The sequence below is a fragment of the Onthophagus taurus genome, chromosome 2, assembly GCF_036711975.1.
Source record: "Onthophagus taurus isolate NC chromosome 2, IU_Otau_3.0, whole genome shotgun sequence".
Lineage (NCBI taxonomy): Eukaryota > Metazoa > Arthropoda > Insecta > Coleoptera > Scarabaeidae > Onthophagus > Onthophagus taurus.
Genome location: NC_091967.1, coordinates 12,165,294 through 12,183,691, shown reverse-complemented (window position 1 = coordinate 12,183,691; position 18,398 = coordinate 12,165,294). Strand labels below are relative to the sequence as shown.

The 18,398-nt window shown below is 31.6% G+C and overlaps 2 protein-coding genes across 10 annotated transcripts in view; one reads left to right on the top strand and one right to left on the bottom strand.

Moving 5' to 3' along the window:
- LOC111425973 (serine/threonine-protein phosphatase 2B catalytic subunit 3-like) overlaps positions 1-9,559 on the bottom strand; it is a 70,902-nt gene extending 61,343 nt beyond the window's left edge. For 5 of the 7 annotated variants that reach the window (XM_023060283.2, XM_071194266.1, XM_023060286.2 and 2 more), the window contains exon 1: positions 9,365-9,558. In XM_023060283.2, the coding sequence (XP_022916051.1) occupies positions 9,365-9,413 (49 nt within the window). In that variant the 5' untranslated portion in view covers positions 9,414-9,558. Of the gene's footprint in view, positions 1-9,364 lie in introns of all 7 variants that reach the window. The other 2 variants (XM_071194265.1, XM_023060291.2) reach the window with 2 other exon arrangements.
- Positions 9,560-13,928: 4,369 nt separating this feature from the next.
- On the top strand, positions 13,929-18,325 carry LOC111426022 (F-box/LRR-repeat protein FipoQ). 3 transcript variants are annotated; one of them, XM_023060361.2, is made up of 5 exons: positions 13,929-14,306; positions 16,627-17,577; positions 17,629-17,789; positions 17,842-18,045; positions 18,107-18,325. In XM_023060361.2, the coding sequence occupies exons 1-5, from the start codon at positions 14,223-14,225 to the stop codon at positions 18,240-18,242; spliced, it is 1,536 nt and encodes a 511-aa protein (XP_022916129.1). In that variant the 5' UTR covers positions 13,929-14,222; the 3' UTR covers positions 18,243-18,325. The 3 variants fall into 3 exon arrangements, with proteins under 3 accessions (XP_022916129.1, XP_022916128.1, XP_071050365.1); XM_023060360.2 differs by lacking the exon at positions 13,929-14,306 and adding an exon at positions 14,390-14,620; XM_071194264.1 differs by lacking the exon at positions 13,929-14,306 and adding an exon at positions 15,158-16,445.
- Positions 18,326-18,398: the final 73 nt, after the last annotated feature.

The window sequence follows — 18,398 nt, the reverse complement described above, 5'->3', positions numbered from 1 at the left end:
TGCCAAAACCGTCGAATAAATGATTCCAATTTATTTTCCATGCTAAATTGTGACGCATTAATTTTAAGGTGGTTTCTTCATTCAGACTTACTACAATGTATGGAATTATTTGTTTCTTTTAACACCACCAAAACATCTTGAATCAAACAAATCGAAAACCGTGAAACAACTTTTTAATTCGCCGCAACACTGTTAACTGACGTTTACGAGGTATTTACAAAAACCATATCAAATTTAAGACTACAAATCATAATTTATGATTTCTTTTTCGCGAGCAAATCAAAAAGATTAGAATTTTTTAGCATTTCTCAATAAATATTAATAATATTAAAGCTGGTTCGGATCAACAATTAACTTTATTTTTAGTACACCACATTGAGACTGTCTATCAATCAATCAGATCAATCATTTTAACAACAACCTGAAATATAAACTATACTACCTTAGTTAATACGTAATACGTAAAGATAGTCGGAATAATAATAGCTTTGCGTTATTCATTATTAGATAGGTTTCATTATATAATATTTTTTATCTTAAATAAAACAGACGAAATGTATTGACAATATGTGATAAATTTGATAAACTGATAACTTAATCTTATAGAGATGATCCATAATACTTATAATCAAATCAATTGTGAAATCTCAAAAAATTCTTGACAAGAATATCTTTGTTGCAAAATTTGAAAGTTTTTTAAATGCATTGACCAAGGATGGGGTGGATTCCTATTTTTCAGAGTATTTCTTAAAGTTATCAAATATGAGTGAGTGATGAGGAGGCAGTAACGGTGACATTTATTCGAAGGGATAACTTAATGGTTCAAATAAATCGAGTCTGGAGTCGATATAAATTTATTGATCGTATTGAGTTGGCGCAACAGAAATTCGTGCGGAATTTTACGTATAAGTATTCCTACCATAGTGTGGTTACGCTCAGCAATGTACAATCTTTGGGTGGAGATCCTTGTAGCATCGCCGTAATACCTTAGGTTTAATAATTCTTTACAAGACGATCGATCACTCATATCTTACCTCTGAAATTTATTACATCGCTCCCTTCCCGTTTCGTTCACTCACAAGAATTTGCATATATTGTAAATTATGCACGTTATTGTCTACGCTGACATTATAATTCTGTACCTGTAACTGTGTAATATTTCTGTTCTTTCATTTTTTTCATCAATTTTTAATGAGAGCTATTTGAAGTAGATTATTTTTATATATGTGCTTGGCATCACAATTTCCCATTTGAAATCGTTCTTTGACATCATCATTCAAGCCATCAAGAGACTGGACGTTTATTGATTGGTTTCCACCATGAGTTGTTTTAATTTGAAACATTAATGAACAATCAGAATTTTGCCACTCCTATAAAAGGGCAGTCATAATATTCAAAAACGAATAAATCGAAAGCTAACCTGAAAATGATAAATACTAACATTCGACATGATAAATTCCCTTTTAATTTTGCTCCTAATATATTAAACAAATATTTCGTTCAGCTACCTGCCAATATAATTAACTCGCTGCCGACCCCGATCGATATATTCCTCTAACATGTACTATGTAAATCGGCATACGAAAACTAAGTTAGCCTACCAGGTATATCAGCGAGCAAAATAAGTGTAACTAAATCAACTAAATTCTGCCCTTAATATTTTTATACGTATATCAATTTTAGACAAAGGATTTCAACAGGTTATTTCAGTTAAATACGGCGTGTCGCAGTACTTGATTAAAACTTTTTCGATTTTTATTAAAAAGTACCATTTCATATTGATTACAGTGTTGATTGCTACCGTTAGGTTCATGACGTCAATCCACTGATTAGGGGTTATTACAAAATGAAATATTACCAATAAGCTAGCTCCAAATTAATTAAAAAGGTTCAAAAAACTGGTATCTGACTTAAAATTTAACGACCATATCGTCGCAGTGGAAATAAAGATAAGTCATAAAATATTTACACTGAGACGCCCTGATGTGTGAGGTCTCGCTGGATTGGCCAAATGGTTTATTTCGCGCTCCTTGCCAACCTATTCTGCCTTGCTGTAGGGGTAATACCCGCTGTAGTGCCCATATTTTCGAACTCCGCCGACATGGTGTATGTGTTCTGGGTGTTGTTGGTTCCAAGGATGTCTGCCAATTCACTAAACTGTATAACCACGGTGCCTTGTGAGTATACTCTGGAGTTCATACTTTACGAGAACAGCAATAAATCAATATACAAATATGACACTATAACAATCACTTGAAACCTTTTTTTATTCGCAACACATTCTACAATATACAGCGTTGTTGTTGATCTTATCTAACATTTTATATGATCTGAGTGTCTTTAAAGCGCTATAGCTTTAATAAATATGTATCTCGCTCAATGGTTGATAAATGCAGTTAAAATTTTGCATAAGCACTCTTGAAACACAAAACAAACCCATTGTAATGTGTATTCGACATATAATTAATACTTCCTTAATTGGAAGAAAGGCTCGTCAAAAACTAGTAACGACAATTTGGATGAAAATCTTAATTTGTCTCTAATAGAGCTTGTGTTATTGATGATTTTATTACTGAGATGGATTCGACTTGATTTGTGTCTTTTGGATTTTACGAAAATCACCTAATGATGTGTTATACACCACGTTATGTGATTGAGTGATGATGCTTCTGAATTATTAAGAAGTTAGATAACGTGCTATCAACAAGTCGTTATTAATGGTGATCTGTCCGAGACGATGTAATCGTTTCCGACGGTTAAGGCTGATGTCCACAACTATAATTATATCTTTATGCAAGATTTACATAATATTTTGACACATTTTATGGTTAAATCTATTTAATTGCATTTTATTGTTTAGTGAAGTTGAGAAGAAAATCATCGTTTATTATACCTCTGTTTAATACTATAATATTGTTCAAGTAACCCGGATGTTTCACTAATCCTTATCGAGCTATCTTTTATTGTTCCGGATTAGCGGGGATTTGCTGTAATGGGACTTTTTCCTAAATAGTGTTTCTATATCCGTTAAATAAGTAAGAAACAATTTATTTTATCAATAACTTCGTTTAAAATATTCGTTTAAAGATAAAAAAATATTATTTCTTCTGAACTTTGTACACGTATTTATTAAAATGCTTATGTATGTATGTAATGTAATGTATGTCGTGTTAGTTTGTGGTAATACCAGAATATTTAATCATATTCCAACTGCGTTTTTATTTATTACTCACAATGTAAGGCGTAAAATTTGTTGAGATATATGATTATATTTAAATTATAGGCTTATCTTACTTGTTGGTTAAAAATGAAATAAGGAGGATAAATAACGTTTAAAAAAATATTGGAAAATTCTACTTAAAAAGATACTCTCTCACATGTTCTGAATAACCATAGAAACTTCTACACTGTTAATTTTTTTAATAAACCTAGTCATCCCTCTCATTTAACGCTTGGGGCCAATTCAGCCATTTAGTCCCGCTCTTTCTTAACCTTGCAGACAAATTAAAAAGACGACAAGAGTTTTATTAAAAAAGTCGGCCTTCATAAAGAAATATAAATTTCGTTGATGAACAAGCTTTTAGAAGTGGTCATAACCAACAAGTTAAACGTAATATTGATTGTCTATCTAAATTAATGTTGTCAGTAATAAATTAAATATATGACCGATTCATGGAAGAGAAGATATCGGTCGTTTAGCTAAATTGAACGCAGACAACCCTTTTTATAAAATTGTATATAATGAGGAGGGGTGGGGTAGTATCAAAATGAAATCCTTTGAGAAAAGAAAGCAATTGAAATAAACATGCAATTGGAATCAAATGGACAAGAATTAACTATAATGGTAGATTTGTAAGATATAACACTTTATTGGCTCTAAAATTCTGGAGTTTGTACCAAGGACAAAAAATAACTGTTAAAGTATTCGGAATAACTTGATAATTTGTCACTAAAATATATCAATGCTAGAATAATGTCCAAGTAAAAAAGCCTGATTATGTATTTCAATTGAAGACTGGTCAATATCGAGAGAGTGGATTACGAGATGTGCACTAAACTAGTATATATACCATAGAACAGCACATATTATCTGTTATTGCTACCAACTCTTTGATGCTAGGAGAATCGAATGATATTAGAATACTGTAACATACTTAGGTCTGCTTATTTCTGCTTCATTTGCTTATAAGATTACTGAGAAGATGACTGCATGTTGCTCTGAGAAGTCTCCAACATGTTGTTTGGGCTTATTCTATAGGTAAAAAATGCGCTCTCAGTGTAAGCGACTAAGCTGGAAACGATTAGTCAACCGAAGTAAGTACAAAGCCAATAGGTTTCATCCATGAAGTTGGGAAAAGGTTGAACGTCAAAATATTCGCCTAGGTTAATTCTATTACGAAGAATGACTCTAACAAGATAACTGTGAAATGATCTTCTGAAACATGTACAGAAACATTCTCAGGAATACTATGACTAATACTATGATGTGCTGCGCAAATCGCTTTCAGAGGCAACCCTGAGTCTAATTTATTAATTTTTGATTATTTATACAGTATCTAACAGTTGCTAAAAATTAAGTAGCTCATTCTCTGCAAGTTATTGCATATATATAATTAATTTTACACTTAGAATACATAAACTATTATTCTAGGGTATTTTGCTATGCACTTTGCTTACGAGACCTACGAGATATGATGACACTACTATTCTATAATTAATTCGAATAAAATAAATAAAAAAGAAAGTATTGTTATATCGCACGAACCCATAATAATTAGTAGTAAGTCAATATAACGGAAAAATCCCAGCAAATAACAAATAAGCCTACTTCATGATGACTTTAAAAACGTTATAAGAGAACTGAAAACGTTTTAGCTAATTATGAAACATTAATGATCATGTTGGAACCAACTTGAAATTGTTCCGCACTTAAACCCTGAAATTCCCTTTTCCAAGTAGTTATTACGAGACATTAGTGGTTATTATACTCTTTCTCACGTTTCTGTACTAGTTTAAAATTAAAAAAGCCTAAGTACGAACGTATGTTGTAATTAAGGAACAAAAGACAATTTAAATTAAAAACAAAATATGAAACGAAAAGTTTTAAAATTTAACGTGTAAAAAAGGAGCTAGAAATATACATATACAAAAGCTTTTAATTTATTGTAGTTATTTACGTCGCTTATTATAGTTAGAAGTTTGTTTGCCAACCAAAACAAGTTTAGAAATTGAATAACATAGAACGTGTTTAAATCAAATTTTCGTAAATAACGAAACTATGATGAAACTACGATTCTCGTGGCTTAAATGATGTAAAATAAATTATTAATTTATAAGTGTAATGGCATTCTAATTGAACTCTTTTTCAACAACATTTTTAAATGTTTTAATTTTAACCGAATACACCGGACAACATATAGTTATAAGCCCAAGTTTGTAATTACGTTAATACCTCTAAGCATAACTTGTTAATTGAATTTCAAACTAACTCGCTTGAATTGTATTACTCTACACCCAACATGACAAATTGTATTCTATTCGATACGTCTCTTATGAACTGTCATAGTAATTAAATAATATTTAGTATTATTGGATGAATAAATTAATGTTTATATTTTATTTCTATTATTTATAGAGTACAACATCATGTCAACAAACGGTAAATATAAACCGTTATTTAAATTTATGAGTTTGTTATATATTTTGACCTCAAAAGCTGATAAGCGAAGTTTTGATAAACCATTCCACAAAATTAACCATTTCCTAGTCTGAAATCTATTAGATATAATGTAATAGATTAGTACGAAACAGTTAAAAAAACGTATTTTATGTTGAAATGTGTATGTAAGTACGATAAATGTAAAGTTCAACTTTAATTATTGTTATATTTTGTAAGCATAAAACACGTGATCGCGCGGATCCACATGGGATCCGCTTATCTGTGACGACAGCAGTCAAAGCATAAGTAACCGTGCCTACATACACAACATTTTGTAAACATTAAACTAATAATAACCTGTACCTAAATTTGCGTCTACGTTTCGCGGTTTCTAGACCGTTACGAGTTGGGCAGGTCAATGGAAATTTATCGGCTAATTGTCTGTGAAGTGAGACCCCGAGACTGATTATTTTAAGCTCTCGAGAACCTATTACAAATCCTTATCCATGATATATAATTAGATGTTTTGATGGAGTACGCGGTATTCCGATAAAGTTTACATAATTCAGAACATTATGATTAAAAACAAAGTTTATTAAATTTGATATGCTTTATTAATACACTAATTAATCAGTCAATTAGCTTTTAACGAATTAAAAAAAAATACATAAAGAAGGCGGAAGAACCGAATTGGCAATAGCGAATCATAAGGCGAAATGTCAAGTCGTAGACAACCAATCGTTGATTTAAAAAGAAAGAGTTCCTGCGAGAGCGTTCGCTTAAAATAACAATCACAAATATAACTCAATCGAGAACCGCGTGTTAGTCAGTTGCCCGTGTGGGTGCGTTGGCAGCATAATATCTGGCAGAAAGTTCCAAACTTGTTATGCTTCTTTTCTTTATAGCAATATAAGATGCCTGGGAATGTCACAGCTCACGACGGATGTAGGTAGAATAAAAAATCTAATATTAAAAATATTTTAACATAATTTGAACACCAACTTAATTAATTTTAAGCGACTTAATTAAGTTACAGCTTTATTTTATTTTCATATACTATTCTGATATCTTTATTGTCAATGATTTCTATCTTTTTTGGTTGGTGAGCTTTCCCGTGGAAGTGTACCAACTTTTTTTATGATAAGTTATTTGTTTTTGTTATTTTCAATAATTGAAGACGAACTATGAAGCACTAGGGTTATAGATGGGTTGGTTTATTGATACTATAGAAAACTTCACAGAAATTATGACTATTTTAAATATATTAAAATTTGTTAAGACTGAACGTTAAAAAATTGCGAACCAATTTAAAAATAAAAACAAGTACTGTAGCAAAATCATGAGACGTTCAATAAATTTGGCAACCTCTAAAACTAGAGCAAAACCCAATATCGGTGTAAATTGAACCTGGCGTTGTTCAACCAGATGATAAAAGTTTGATCATCCATTTCCAATGGGTGTTGACGTAATGTTATTTCTGCCCATCGTTGTAATATTCAGCCAAAAAATTCAAGTAAGCCAGATGCAACACTACTATATGTACTATAGTACCCATATCTTCTCGCACTTAAAACAATCTAATCTTCCCGTGGTACACCATTGGCTTAGCAAATGAGGCAAACTTTTATGGGTAAAAAACGCTTTGTTGCAGAAAGGTTGTTATAAGTTGTGAGTGTCAAGGCTCAACGTACTCCCTTAGTTCAAGTTTCCTCGCATAGAAAGCTTTTTGCGCTCGGAATCTATTTAAGTTGGTAGATAACTGAGAAGATTAAAGACTGACTATGTAGGTGGTATAATTTTTCCACCTATTAATTTATAATACAAATTGGCAGAAAGATCATATACATAGTCGCACCTTACACGATCATTGTGAAGTTGAGGTATACAAGTTAAATAATAAAATTCCTCCACGAGTGTAGTTAACATAATAATATGCGTTGAACAACCTTAATATAAAAATTTCTCATTCTGTAACTCACATACTTCTTTTACAAAAAGATTTAGATTTTCCATTTTACAGCCTTATTCTAATTTTCTCCCACACATCATATATTTTAGCTCCATTAAAGACTGTATCGAGTATTTGTGGCTGCTTACAAAGTGATCGTTTTCATTATTGGCATTCGTCAACTTATGTCAAGAAGCTATATAGATTTTGATATACATAAAGATAATGGGTTCAATCCACTGAGCGCTTGAATTGAGTAGATGAAATGAAAAAACAGATAGAAGCAGCAAAGTGCTCCAATCAGAATATCTTCTTGGATCGTCAAAAACCAAGTAATCTCCTTTCACGAGGACTAAAACCAGTAACTGCCAGAATTATCCCCTTTCGTATAAGAGTGACGTCGAATCTTGACTTGATACCTTTTAACTACACCCATTAATCATTTATTAAAAAAAATATTTTAATATCACTTTAATATCAATAAATGTTAGATTAAATTAAAGCATTTAACATATTTAAAAGAAACTAGATTACTAAATTACGAATTATCACTTAATCATTCTGTAAATCTAATAAAAAATTAATGTCGTTATTAATTATATTCGGAAATCTATACTACACTAGAATATTCTAGAATATTTTAAGAAATTCTATTATTCCATAACACACCTTAATGTCGTAAAACATTTATGTTCACAAGGATGTACGAGAATCCATATCGCATTAAACCATAACACCTGAATTTCACTTTATAGATTTTAAAGTAAAGTTTTATGTCAGTTATGGTGAAACGACAACATAAAACTTATTGCTGGAGATATAAAATTTTATAATATTATGTGGCAATAAAATTTTAATCAGAAATTTAAAAAAATATATTGCAACGAATCGCTGTATGTTTATATTAAGGTTTATTTAGAAAAGTATGTTTTGGTGTTATAATGAAGTAACTTGCGTCAAAAATAAGTTCCAGTAATCATGTTATGAACAACAATCCAACAGGTCGGTTGGAAAAAATGTTCCAAAAATTTCCATAAGAATAAGTAAAACTAACGCGTAATGTATGAATAAATAATCTTTTATTAGAATACAATTGGTTTTTGAATATTTTAGTTTCTTGGAAAAAAAAATAAATAGATTGTGTAGAAAAGTATACGTAAACATCGATTTTACTGCAGTAAAATCCGCATGGCGGGTGAAAATAAATTCTATTGTCCAATGAATCAGCTAAAGAAAAGTAGAAAAAGGAAAATTATGAAGACAAAGTATAGAACGTGAAGGTGATGTAAACATTTAAATAGACGCAGCCAAATCAGGAACACACAGACACTACTCTAGGAGGAGCAGCAATTAGCAGCTGAGGTCGGGCCGGTCTCTCAATAGCAATGTCGATCCAAAAGGATAGAACAGGGCAAATTTTCAGCAAACATAGTCGTCTGAGTGGCTCGACAAAAATAAACGTCGTAAACGTTTTGAAAAAAAAGTGGTTGTGCGTTCGTCTCGTCACACAATATCCACGAAATCAATAGTGATGGCGGCCAGGAAAATCAATCCCCAAGTCGTGGTAGTGTGTACGGGGAAATGCGCAAAAGAGCGTGCGAGCGAGAGAAGAAAACGAACGAACGAGGAGGAGAGTAACTCGGTCTCTCTGTGTGCCACACAAACGGATGGCAAGATAGATAGAGTCGTCAGGCGGAGAGGGCATCGCAAAATTCTTAAAATTTCGTTTGTGCGTATATTACGTCCGGCAAACTGACCTTGTATCATACGCTGCGTGGTCGACAGCTTCTGGTTATTCGAAGACATCTCTTTGAAACGATTCTGTACACTTCAAACTATAAACATCGGATTTTTCGCCGCACAATTATACGCGCACCGTTCCGAAGGCTATATTCTACTCAAGATGGAGCGAGTAGCGCAACCCAGGCCGGGGCTCGCACGGTGCGCGCATGACGGACAGGAGAAACGAATCATTGCGAACGCGGCCCCGGAGCGGCGCTACACGGTCAACGCACGTAACATATTATATACACTATTAACACAACTCTATCTTACGGACAAAAGCACTACTTCCATTCTAAATAAAGTAGTCTGTTTTATAATAAAATCATTTCACAGATTTTACAAAAATTAATTTACACATTTCATAGCTTTTATTATCTTTAAAAATCACTTTCTCAAATTGTTGTCAAGTATCCTCCATTCGGTTAATAACACATTTATCAAACTTAGTTACTAAAACCAGCTTGGGAGTATAGAATATAACATTCTTTGCCCTTGACCTTATTTTCAAGGTTATATGAAGGTCACGAGCAATTTTTTAAATGGCACCCTATACAGTGTGTCCCCAGATTTTGTCCCCGTAAGGTATAATTGAGGATAAATTTTTGAATTCAAATTCCATCTTTTGCAATTAAAGTCTGAATAATCAAGTTTTACGTCAAATATCCTCAAAGTACCAAAGTTAACGCAAAAAGTTTGTTAACCGTTGCAGATAAAGTGGTCTTTCTGAGCACACTGTAGAGAATGTACAGGGTGGGCAAATTTGGGTGTTATTATAGGCTATCTCAGAAACTATAAGAGATACGAAAAAAGTAGGTGCCATGTCCCGGTCTCTTTTTTCGAGACAAACCCAATCCCGCAAACACCAAACCTCTATCTTCTTTTGTTTTTAAGTTATAGCCAAAAAGTCAAATTTTCGTGATTTCAGAAAATGCTCATATTTCGTTTATTTTTGAAATTAGAGAAATGGGGTTGATACGTTCTTAAGGCACTTTTTTAAGTAGAATATACTGACGTTGAAAAATTTTAAAAATATTTGATGATTTTTGAGATACAGCACAAAGTTGTATTTTTGATTGTTTGCGAGCTGAAACATTCTAGTTTACGATTGTGTTAATAAATATTGGGATTTGATAATAAAAATTATGAAAAAATGGCGTTTTAAAAAAAACTTTCAAAGTCAGGTTATGATCAATTTTTTAAAAACATCAAAAACTTTCAATAATCATATCTTCGTTATTTTTGGCGCAAAAGAGACAATTTATATCTTAAATTAAAGCTGACACATTCTAGTTTACGATTGTGTTAATAAATATTGGGGTTTGATAATAAAAATTATGAGAAAATGGCGTTTTAAAAAAAACTTTCAAAGTTAGGTTATGACCGATTTTTTAAAAACATCAAAAACTTTCAATAATCATATCTCCGTTATTTTTGGCGCAAAAAAGACGATTTATATCTTAAATTGAAGCTCACACATTCTAGTTTACGATTGTGTTAATAAATATTGGGGTTTGATAATAAAAATTATGAGAAAATGGCGTTTAAAAAAAAACTTTCAAGGTTAGGTTATGACCGATTTTTTAAAAACATCAAAAACTTTCAATAATCATATCTTCGTTATTTTTGGCGCAAAAGAGACGATTGATATCTTAAATTGAAGCTCACACGTTCTAGTTTACGATTGTGTTAATAAATATTGGGGTTTGATAATAAAAATTATGAAAAAATGGCGTTTAAAAAAAACTTTCAGTCAAGTTATGATCGATTTTTTAAAAACATCAAAAACTTTCAATAATCATATCTTCGTTATTTTTGGCGCAAAAGAGACGATTTATATCTTAAATTAAAGCTGACACATTCTAGTTTACGATTGTGTTAATAAATATTGGGGTTTGATAATAAAAATTACGAGAAAATAGCGTTTTTTTAAAAAAACTTTCAAAGGGCTTATTAAAAAATAACGCTTATTTTCCCCAAATACACCATGCGTGCAATACATCATTGGAAAGCTAAAAATATGCTCTTTTCAGTAACACCATAATCTACTATAGTTTGCATTTAAAAAAATACAACTTTGTGTTGTATCTCAAAAATCATCAAATATTTTTAAAATTTTTCAACGGCAGTATATTCTACTTAAAAAAGTGTCTTAAGAACGTATCAACCTCATTTCTCTAATTTCAAAAATAAACGAAATATGAGCATTTTTTTAAATCACGAAAATTTGACTTTTTGGCTATAACTTAAAAACAAAAGAAGATAGAGGTTTGGTGTTTGGGGGATTGGGTTAGTCTCGAAAAAAGTCTCTCTTATAGTTTCTGAGATAGCCTATAATAACACCCAAATTTGCCCACCCTGTACAACAAAAGTTGATTAAGATAAAATGTTTATGTTAAATTATACCGATATGCCGAATTTTATTAATTTAGCATATAAAAGAAAAAAATTAGTTTTTCTTTGAGTTTTTTCTAATATTCCGTTTTACAATAAAAACAAATAATCTGAGTGAACTAACAATTATCATTTGATAGCTTAACTTATCCTATTGTCAAATATTAATTGGAGAACTATGGATTGGAGAACATTAGTTACAATGCAGTATTATGGCAATTTGAGGAAAAATGGTTGCAGTAACGAACGCGTGGATTAAGTTAGCCCCCATTTTTTTATTCTTAAATTTTTCATTGTTGTTCTAGATTGTTCTAGAGTTGTTCTACATTGTTCCAGAGCGGCAAATAGAAAAAAAAAACCTCGGAGAGAAAAACCGAAAAAACGGGTTTTTTGACTAGCCATCCATTTCTGGAAAAATCAAATTTTCTTTGTTGTTCTGGGTTGTTCTAGTTATTGTTCTAGAAAATCAAAATATATATATATACATATACCCTGTATATGTTGCATTTTTGGTTAAATCTAAATGTTAGAAGTGATAATGATAACGAAATGACAAGCAAAGTGTAATTGGGAATTACAGATATTTATTAACATCCTTCAACTAATCACATCTCTTAACGAATTCTAGAATTTGCGATAATATTTCCATCAATCATTTGCTATTTTATTGCAGAACTTATATTTGTGATTGAACTCATAATGGATGACTCAGATGCATCATAGAGCTATATGGAGCATTTCTTTGATTGCTCAAAACTTTTTGAATCACTTACAATTAGTTAAAAATGTCTATTTATGATTAGTCAAGATAGTTGATGCAACTTAAACAATTGTTTTTTGGTAAAATCGATGTTGCAAGATATAATCGAAATAAAATTTCAATAAAACAGAAAACTTCTTTCTTGTTCATTAATTGACCAATTTTTGTTAAAGAACAATTTTTTTATCATTCAAATATTAGGAGTACGTTTGACAAAAGAAAGCTCAACCAGAAAGTTATGTTGAAATTGTTGTAAGTTTGGACAAATGGTAACAAATTAACCTTGAAGTACTAATTAGTGACAGGGTTAATATACTTCTTCAATTTGAAGAAATCTGCAGGTGAGGTGCATCGATTGCTTTAAGTGAGAGAAGTTGTCAGCACTTGGCCTGTCTAAGCAGCGCTTTACATCATATGAAGATTCTAAAAATTGGGTCGATTCGTGGATAGCCACAAAAAATGAAGAGTTCTTCCGACGTGGTATCCGAATGGTGCCAGAAAGATGGGAAAAAGTAATGGCTAGTGATGGACAATACTTTAAATAAAATATATTTCACAATACATTCCTAATTTTTGATAGAAAACGGCGGAAACTTATTTGTACTCCTGTTAATTTATTTAATTTTAATTATAAAAAGTAGACATCCAAACACTGAAATAATTCAGATCGTGAATCTGCAGTTTATTTGGCAAGTAAAATTGATGAAATGTTAAGCAGTTGTAGCCAAATCTGGGGGCTGATGACTATTTTCATGGATCCACCATTGTATTGTTCCTTTTCAATTGTCTGACAATATGAAGTTGGTTGTAAGACACATCATACATTGGTCTTTTGAAAATGAGTGCTAAATTCTTCGGAAAATTTAGATAAATTAGTGATTAATTTGACGTTTGTGAAACACAAAATTTTGACAAAATATGAAAGCGGTAAGATTCTTAAAATTTTCTTGCATTTCTTATTCTAATAACAGTCTAACATCAACATTAGCGTATAAGGTAGTTGATAATATTTTATTGTTGAATGATTAAAGATGTTGAAATAATAGATTAATGTAACATAATTGAATAAAATAACAGATATTTATCAATAAATTATTATCAATCAAATAAGATGTAGAATAATATTTTTGTGGTTCTTCAAAATATCATCTCCTTTGATTGATTTGTTTATATATCATATCTAAAATAGAAATTTATTATTAATCAATCAAGAACAATAAGAAATGTGATTAATTTTCTATTTTCAACATGTATCGTTTATCATCTCGTTAAAACGGGTACATTCCTGTCGTCCAATCCATAGATTTTGATCTATTATAGATTCTAAACTTAGCCGATCAATAGTAAAACCGGACGCGGCTGCATAAACAGTATGGAAACGTTTGTCGTAGAGGACAATCGTCTAAGATCAGTGCAGTCAAATCTTGCAACGAGCACAGAAGCGTTCTTTCAAAACAGTACGATGACTAATACTTAATTTATCAAGTAAAATCTTTTTTTCGGTTCCGCCTCGCATTTGGCAAGTAAGTTGATGGAATGTTGAGCGGTTGTCGCCAAATCTGGGCGCTGATTACTATTTTCAAAAATTATACACTATTGTACTATTTCTCCTCAATTGTGTGACAATACAAGCAGTTGGTTGAAACATACATCCTACATAAATCTTTAATTTACTAAGTATGGATTCATGGGGTAATTTAGACATCAGTTCGGCGTTTGTAAGAGATGAAACGGATGGCAGTTTTCGGAAAAACAAGAAAACGGTAAGTGCGATTTAAAATTTAGATTTCCCGCACAAAATTCGTTTACGCCGAGTCGAACCGCGGCGCTATTCGAGTTATTTTAAGTACAATCTATTTAGACTCTAAGGTTTCCCTGTGAATTTCTAACGAACGCATATGATTTGCGGTGAAAAAAATCGACGAAAACCAACATTTTATCCTCGCAACTAGTTTGTAGTGTTAATCGGTGATTTTCTTATATGGATGGACAAGATGTTTGGGGCCAATTGGCCCTTGAAGCAACCCAAGTGTACTTATCGGACGGCACGGCTGCCAGGAGCCCCTTTGCCAACACGGTAAAATCGTATTTTTGCTAAGGAGAAAAAATAAGTAATCAAGTTCTTTTAATTAGCCTCTTAATTTTGGCACGGTTCAGTGCAATTCATCTCGTTTTAGTCGTCTACAAAGACGATACTATGTTTAAGTACTAGCGTGCCTCGAATATTATTTATAGATTAGCTAATATGCACGTTACAATATTTTTAACAAGTATCGGAATTATTATTTCAAAATTTGTAAAGAGAAGGATTTATATGAATAAAGTAGAAAATAAATACTGTTTGAAGCAGAGTTGAACAAAAAAGATAAATATTTAAATCATCTACATAAAGAAGTTTTGGCACAAAACCTTAAATGTTATTTATCAATGTCCAAAATAATTATATTTTTACGCTTTCGTCTAATATAGTAACTTTAGCCAAAGAAATAATGTGCATAGTTACAATAAATCATTTAAAACTTTTATTATATTTATGTTTATTATGTATTTTTATTGATATTTTTAGTGCCATTTTTCAGTTAACATCAATTAACAGAAATATAATGAAGATATTTTTGTAATTCAAATCGTTTTATTAGCATTTTTATGGAATTGCATAAATTTGGGAAATTCTAACAGAATATTTTGAAAGCAAATGTTGTTTTAAAACAAATTATACGACCCTTTTTATGATTTGACCCTCCAACTGATTTTGTAGAAGCTCGATAAAACAACTTTGCAGATAACGACTTGAATTTGTTTAACTCCTAGTTGATCATTTTAAATAAATCATTCTAAATTTGTTAATAACATGTGGTATTGTTAATAACTAAAAACTACACCACTTTTTACATTTATTTACAAGCAGAACTATTTGTTCTATAAAAGATGCTTCTTATTGTGACCATTCTTGCTGCCATTTTTTATTTATTTATGTCTACCTTCCATAGATTGGCCCATTTTGTTTATCTTGGTCTCTATTAAATATCTTTGTTAAGCATACTGTATCTAATATAATAAGTTATGGCTTGTTATGAAAGCAACATGATCTCGTGTTGTTAGGTGTTACCAAAAGTAATTGCCAAAAGTAAAATGGGATGTGCAGAATGTTGTAAAGCACCAATTCAATTCAACTTTAGGTTTTCACCTCCTTCAAGAATTTGATTTTTGATTTTTCAATTTGATTTTTTCAATATGTACATGGATGTACATTCATCTTGACATTAGCGTATCTGATAACCTTCCTCATTACTTTTAACCTAATGTGCGATGTATGGCTTCTTCACCATTTCCTATCTCTTCAGGAATATAGATCCGTTCCTACCACACCTGCTTACGTAATTAGAGATACTTGTTCTGCCGAATATTCCTTACTGAGAATGGATGGGCCTTGAGATGGGCATATCATCATTGCCGAGATTTTCTTTATTTTCAAATTTCATTACGTCTCCAAACTTATTAAATTATTAAGTTGGTTCTACGTTTGGTTCCCAGTTTGATTTTCTCTGCACTCAGATATAGTTACGTATCTTAACCATTCCTGATCAGATCCACAACCGTAGAAATTATGACTAGTTTCTGGATTAACGTTTAATTTTCATATTATGCGCTTTTGGGCAAGTTTAAATCTTGGCCTTGCAAACGACGTGATTTCTGTACGAAGCCAGCTACGGTCAGTAGAAACTACCGCATCTGACCGCAATAAAAATAGGTCTTCTAATGACTCGATATCGTAGTAGCACCAGGCAATGTTAGCGTGCTTCTTAGCACGCCGCGTGGATCTTCTCTTCGCTGCTGCTGTCTTAGATCTTTTCTGATAACGACAAGAACTTTCTTTGACGAATTGGACCTCCTAAACCTGGGTATGTGCCTAAACGTCAGAATAAATCAAATACCAAGTTTAATCCATAACGAAATCATGTAGTGATTAATTCACAGATTAATTAGCAATTTAAGACAAATATTAATTTTCCATTATAAAAAGCTTCAATACAAAAATTTAAACGTTATGTTCGATAATTATATTAATGTTTTTTTTTTCAGACCATAGAAAAAATGCCGGATAAAGTCCTATTAGAAATATTCAGCTACTTATCTCATCGAGAAATTTGCAAAATGGCCCGTGTGTGTAAAAAATGGCGATTAATCGCCTACAATACAAAACTATGGAAAAACGTGTCTCTTCGTCCAGAAATTTCAGGACTTCACGTGGGATCTTTAGAATCTCTACTAGCTTTGATCAGCATTCGATTTGGACCATCTCTAAGATACATTGAACTTCCTATTGAGTTGATAACTCACACAGTTTTACACGAATTGGCTAATAAATGTCCAAATTTAACCCATATGTTATTAGATTTCTCCACAGCCATGCAACTACACGATTTCAGTGAGCTAAACGCATTTCCGACGAAGTTAAAATACTTGTGTATTTGTCTATCGGAGGTAATCTTTATGGAAGGTTTTATGAGAAAAATATATAATTTTATTAACGGTTTGGAAACACTTCATTTAATTGGAACATATGAAAAAGTCGAAGAGGAAGAAGAAGAAATTTACGAAGTTATTAACGTGCATAAATTAAAATCGGCTACTCCTAATTTGAGGGTCATTAATTTATATGGAATCAATTTTGTTGATGACAGTCATATTGATGCGTTCAGTTCTAATTGCATACAGTTGGAGTGCTTAGCTGTCAATTACTGTTCAAAAGTAACTGGTTCTACAATGAAAACTTTAATACAAAGAAGTAGAAGACTACAATGTCTTCTTATGAACGGAACAAGTCTTCAAAGTGAATATTTAATGCAAGTTGAATGGGAAAAATGTAACTTACAAGAATTCGATATTACGGCTACAGATCTATCAACGGAATGTCTAACTGATTTACTTACAAGAATACCAGGATTGCGATTTTTCAGTGCGGGACAATTAAATGGTTTCAACGACAGCGTTTTAAAAGCTTGGGCGGAACATGGAAATCCAAGAAACTTGGTTAATCCATTGTATTGGAGTTTCACTATTTATAAATTTATTTTATTTCAGATTGCGTTAGATTTGGACAGTTCTGATAACTTATCAGAAGAAGCAATTTACAAATTCATCTCGAAATATGGAGGCCAATTGTGGGGATTGGGAATTTCTGGAATGCCGCATATCACCGATAGTTTATGCACATCCATTTTACCTATTTTAAAAAATCTCAAGTAAACTAACGAAAAATAATTAATTTTTGAAATTAAGGGATTTTTATTTTAGGATTTTAGTTATGGGTACGCAAGAACGTCTCGGCGTCAACGTTTTGGTCGATCAACTCATGGATTGCGTTGCTAATAACTGCCCAATTCTGGAGAGATTGGAATTAAGGTGGGACCCTGAAAATTTGAGATTTTCCGATAAAAGCCAAAAAGCCATCGATACTTTACGTGTAAAGTGCCTTAAATTACGTAGTTTAGTGTTAAGGTAAGATAGTGTAATTTTCAATTAAAATGGGAGGTTAAAGTTAATGTATTTTTTTTTTCAGTGATGGTAGATATTATGAAATTGTGAAAGCTAATTTTGAGAGAGCCGACAGATTAACTGTTGTTCGAACAATAACAAATTGCAGAGTTTCTAACTATTATTTACTCTCGAATTATAAGGATTTGATTTTTAATTAAATGTGAATTAATTTATAAAATTTTTTCCTTAAAAATGTTTTGAAACAAATACTAATAAAATTGAGGAATAATGTTTTGGAGAAGTTTCGTGTATTTACAATTCTAACCTTTCCATAATACATGTGTTACAGCTTGACAAATCAGCGTATTGCAATA

What these genes read in the sequence shown, in the direction of transcription:
- LOC111426022 (XM_023060360.2), top strand. Translation starts at nt 14,525, where the DNA reads ATGGATGGACAAGATGTTTGGGGCCAATTGGCCCTTGAAGCAACCCAA. An exon ending in ATGGAAATCCAAGAAACTTG is followed by an intron (nt 17,578 to 17,628) that starts GTTAATCCATTG and finishes ATTTTATTTCAG; the next exon opens with ATTGCGTTAGATTTGGACAG. An exon ending in CCTATTTTAAAAAATCTCAA is followed by an intron (nt 17,790 to 17,841) that starts GTAAACTAACGA and finishes TTTTTATTTTAG; the next exon opens with GATTTTAGTTATGGGTACGC.